The sequence below is a fragment of the Mizuhopecten yessoensis genome, unplaced genomic scaffold (genome assembly GCF_002113885.1).
Source record: "Mizuhopecten yessoensis strain PY_sf001 unplaced genomic scaffold, ASM211388v2 scaffold4231, whole genome shotgun sequence".
Taxonomy (NCBI): Eukaryota; Metazoa; Mollusca; class Bivalvia; order Pectinida; family Pectinidae; genus Mizuhopecten; species Mizuhopecten yessoensis.
Window position 1 is genome coordinate 626,557 of NW_018405441.1, and position 4,297 is coordinate 630,853.

Below are 4,297 nucleotides of genomic sequence, written 5' to 3' on the forward strand. Positions count from 1 at the left end.
TTAAGGAATGATTTTTATTTTTTCAACATTTATGAGGTCATAACAACAATGGGTTTATGGACATATTGAATGAATCGCGTTAGCGATTCATGTAAAATATGTCCAAAAACCCATTGTTGTTATGACCTCATAAATGTTGAAAAAATAAATATCATTCCTTATATTTACATTGACGAATCCTTTCAGTGGATCGATATAACAACGAATAAAACAAATAAACAGGGTTTGTTCCTGCTTATACACGGGTGCAACGCAGTGGCGAGAACAGTGTTTTTTCGCGGGGAAATGTGACACTATCGTGAGAGATCTTAGCAACCGTCAACAACAATAACACAACAAAATGTAGTTCCATATTCAATGTTTATTTGTAGCACAGGACACGTGAATACGTGGATATTTCACAAAGCACAGTTCAATAATATTTTAAGATGTAAGAATTAAGCATCTAGGTCGGTCGTTCCGAGTGAGTAGTTTTTGTAGTGTATTACTACGCAGTGTGATCAGGTTACTATCAGTTCCCACGTGCTGAGATTCTATGAACACCTGTGTTATGCATTTATGAATGTAATTTTTGTCAATGGGTCTAAGCATACAGAATGTAAATATTAACAAATAACACCCTGCTGATGGTTAACAAAACTTGTACAATCTGTATATCACACACAAACTGAGTTGACTAAAATATATTTAACTGCACTTGTCACTACACATCCTTAAGTACCCTCCGCTGTTAATAGAATGATAAACCCAATAAACTTGAACCTCTAAACATTTACAAGTTAACTAAAGGCAGCTGATTATTTATGCATTATGCATTATTGTTTCTCAAAAATACTGATCAGAATTATAGGAATATGACAAATAACAAAAAGCAGAATACAGTTTCATACTCATAAATATATTTTTCATCATTTTCAAGAATAAAATAATCCCTGAATTCAGTTTTGTTCTCCAAAATGGAGGTAGATTTTCAATAAACATAAATAAAAAGACAATGGTTTGTATCTGACATTCATTTCAATGTTACAACTCACGACGTCTGGCATCACGATAACCACACAAGGGTCATGATTTCATAAGTCACAGATGACTTTGTTACATTAATACCGTATCACTGCAGAGTCGTTGTATATATAAGGACATATATAAACTACCCTTGGTCTGTAATACCCGTCTTCCTAACCAACAACTACTTAATAAGCATTATATTAAACTTGAGAAGTCCGGCTATCAATACATAGTCTATTTAATTCAATCAAATATTAATAAAAACAATGTTTACAGTATTTTTAACAGGATATAAGTACCATTGTACAGGTGTGTACAGTTTGTGTGTATTACCATTTGCTGTCATGATAAACTCTTCCCCATTACAGAAGGCAAATGTTAAACTGCAGCAAAAACTTATCAGTATACAGTATCTTTATAAAGCAGGAGGTCTAGCCCACCGACCAGTTCCCCTTTATAAAACCTTACCTCAAGGATGTCTAGTCCACCGACCAGTACCCCTTTATAAAACCTTACCTGGCGGATGTCTAGTCCACCGACCAGTACCCCTTTATAAAACCTTACCTCAAGGATGTCTAGTCCACCGACCAGTTCCCCTTTATAAAACCTTACCTGGAGGATGTCTAGTCCACCGACCAGTACCCCTTTATAAAACCTTACCTCAAGGATGTCTAGTCCACCGACCAGCTCCCCTTTATAAAACCTTACCTGGAGGATGTCTAGCCCACCGACCAGTACCCCTTTATAAAACCTTACCTGAAGGATGTCTAGCCCACCAACCAGTACCCCTTTATAAAACCTTACCTCAAGGATGTCTAGCCCACCGACCAGTTCCCCTTTATAAAACCTTACCTCGAGGATGTCTAGCCCACCGACCAGCTCCCCTTTATAAAACCTTACCTGGAGGATGTCTAGCCCACCGACCAGTTCCCCTTTATAAAACCTTACCTGAAGGATGTCTAGCCCACCGACCAGTACCCCTTTATAAAACCTTACCTGAAGGATGTCTAGCCCACCGACCAGTACCCCTTTATAAAACCTTACCTGAAGGATGTCTAGCCCACCGACCAGTTCCCCTTTATAAAACCTTACCTGGAGGATGTCTAGCCCACCGACCAGTTCCCCTTTATAAAACCTTACCTGAAGGATGTCTAGCCCACCGACCAGTACCCCTTTATAAAACCTTACCTGAAGGATGTCTAGCCCACCGACCAGTTCCCCTTTATAAAACCTTACCTGGAGGATGTCTAGCCCACCGACCAGTTCCCCTTTATAAAACCTTACCTGAAGGATGTCTAGCCCACCGACCAGTACCCCTTTATAAAACCTTACCTGAAGGATGTCTAGCCCACCAACCAGTACCCCTTTATAAAACCTTACCTGAAGGATGTCTAGCCCACCGACCAGTTCCCCTTTATAAAACCTTACCTGAAGGATGTCTAGCCCACCGACCAGTTCCCCTTTATAAAACCTTACCTGAAGGATGTCTAGCCCACCGACCAGTTCCCCTTTATAAAACCTTACCTGAAGGATGTCTAGCCCACCGACCAGTTCCCCTTTATAAAACCTTACCTGAAGGATGTCTAGCCCACCGACCAGTTCCCCTTTATAAAACCTTACCTGAAGGATGTCTAGCCCACCGACCAGTTCCCCTTTATAAAACCTTACCTGAAGGATGTCTAGCCCACCGACCAGTTCCCCTTTATAAAACCTTACCTGAAGGATGTCTAGCCCACCGACCAGTTCCCCTTTATAAAACCTTACCTGAAGGATGTCTAGCCCACCGACCAGTTCCCCTTTATAAAACCTTACCTGAAGGATGTCTAGCCCACCGACCAGTTCCCCTTTATAAAACCTTACCTGAAGGATGTCTAGCCCACCGACCAGTTCCCCTTTATAAAACCTTACCTGAAGGATGTCTAGCCCACCGACCAGTTCCCCTTTATAAAACCTTACCTGAAGGATGTCTAGCCCACCGACCAGTTCCCCTTTATAAAACCTTACCTGAAGGATGTCTAGCCCACCGACCAGCTCCCCTTTATAAAACCTTACCTGAAGGATGTCTAGCCCACCGACCAGTTCCCCTTTATAAAACCTTACCTGAAGGATGTCTAGCCCACCGACCAGTTCCCCTTTATAAAACCTTACCTTCAGGATGTCTAGCACACCGACTAGCTACACTTTATAAAACCTTACCTGGAGGATGTCTAGCCCACCGACCAGTTCCCCTTTACAAAACCTTACCTTCAGGATGTCTAGCAGTACCCCTTTATAAAACCTTACTTGAAGGATATCTAGCCCACCGACCAGCTACACTTTATAAAACCATACCTGAAGGATATCTAGCCCACCGACCAGTTCCCTCTAGCCCACCGACCAGCTACACTTTATAAAACCTTACCTGAAGGATGTCTAGCCCACCGACCAGTTCCCTCTAGCCCACCGACCAGCTCCCCTTTATAAAACCTTACCTGAAGGATATCTAGCCCACCGACCAGCTCCCCTTTAACGTAAAGTTGTGGAAATGTAGGCCAGTTAGAAAACTTTTTTAACCCTTGTCGCACCTCCTCATCTGCCAGTATATCAAATGTCTCGTACGGAACTCTGTAAACATAAACAAATCAGTTTATCAATCATTACATGGAGATTAGAAAATCACTCTTATAAAACAACATAACATTGTAAGGATTCCATATTCAGTACAAACTCATGGAATAGAATATAAAATAATACTTCATTATGTTGTTCATCGGATTTGAAACATCCTCGTGAAAATTTTACATAATAACATTATTGTTTTATCATTTTTGAAAAATCATTTTCACACTATCACTCTCGTGTTCACTTTTTAGATGCTTTGCAACATAGTAACAACCCTACTAACGACACTACTAACGATAACAACATAGTAACAACACTACTAATGATAACAACATAGTAACAACCCTACTAACGATAACACCATAGTAACAACACTTCTAACTATAACAACATAGTAACAACACTACTAACGATAACACAATAGCTATCACTCTCGTGTTCACTTTTTAGATGCTTTGCAACATAGTAACAACCCTACTAACGATAACACCATAGTAACAACACTACTAATGATAATAGTAACGATACTACTAACGATAACAACATAGTAACAACCCTACTAACGATAACACCATAGTAACAACACTACTAACTATAACACAATAGTAACAACACTTCTAACAATAACAACATAGTAACGATACTACTAACGATAACAACATAGTAACAACACTACTAACGATAACAC

The 4,297-nt window shown here is 40.1% G+C and overlaps 1 protein-coding gene across 1 annotated transcript in view; it reads right to left on the minus strand.

Annotated features, from left to right (window-relative positions):
- LOC110448743 (glutaredoxin-3-like) overlaps positions 1 to 4,297 on the minus strand; it is a 15,442-nt gene that overhangs the window by 630 nt on the left and 10,515 nt on the right. The window contains exon 9 of the mRNA XM_021495164.1: positions 3,480 to 3,612. Within this exon, the coding sequence (XP_021350839.1) occupies positions 3,480 to 3,612 (133 nt within the window). The remainder of the gene's footprint in view (positions 1 to 3,479; positions 3,613 to 4,297) is intronic.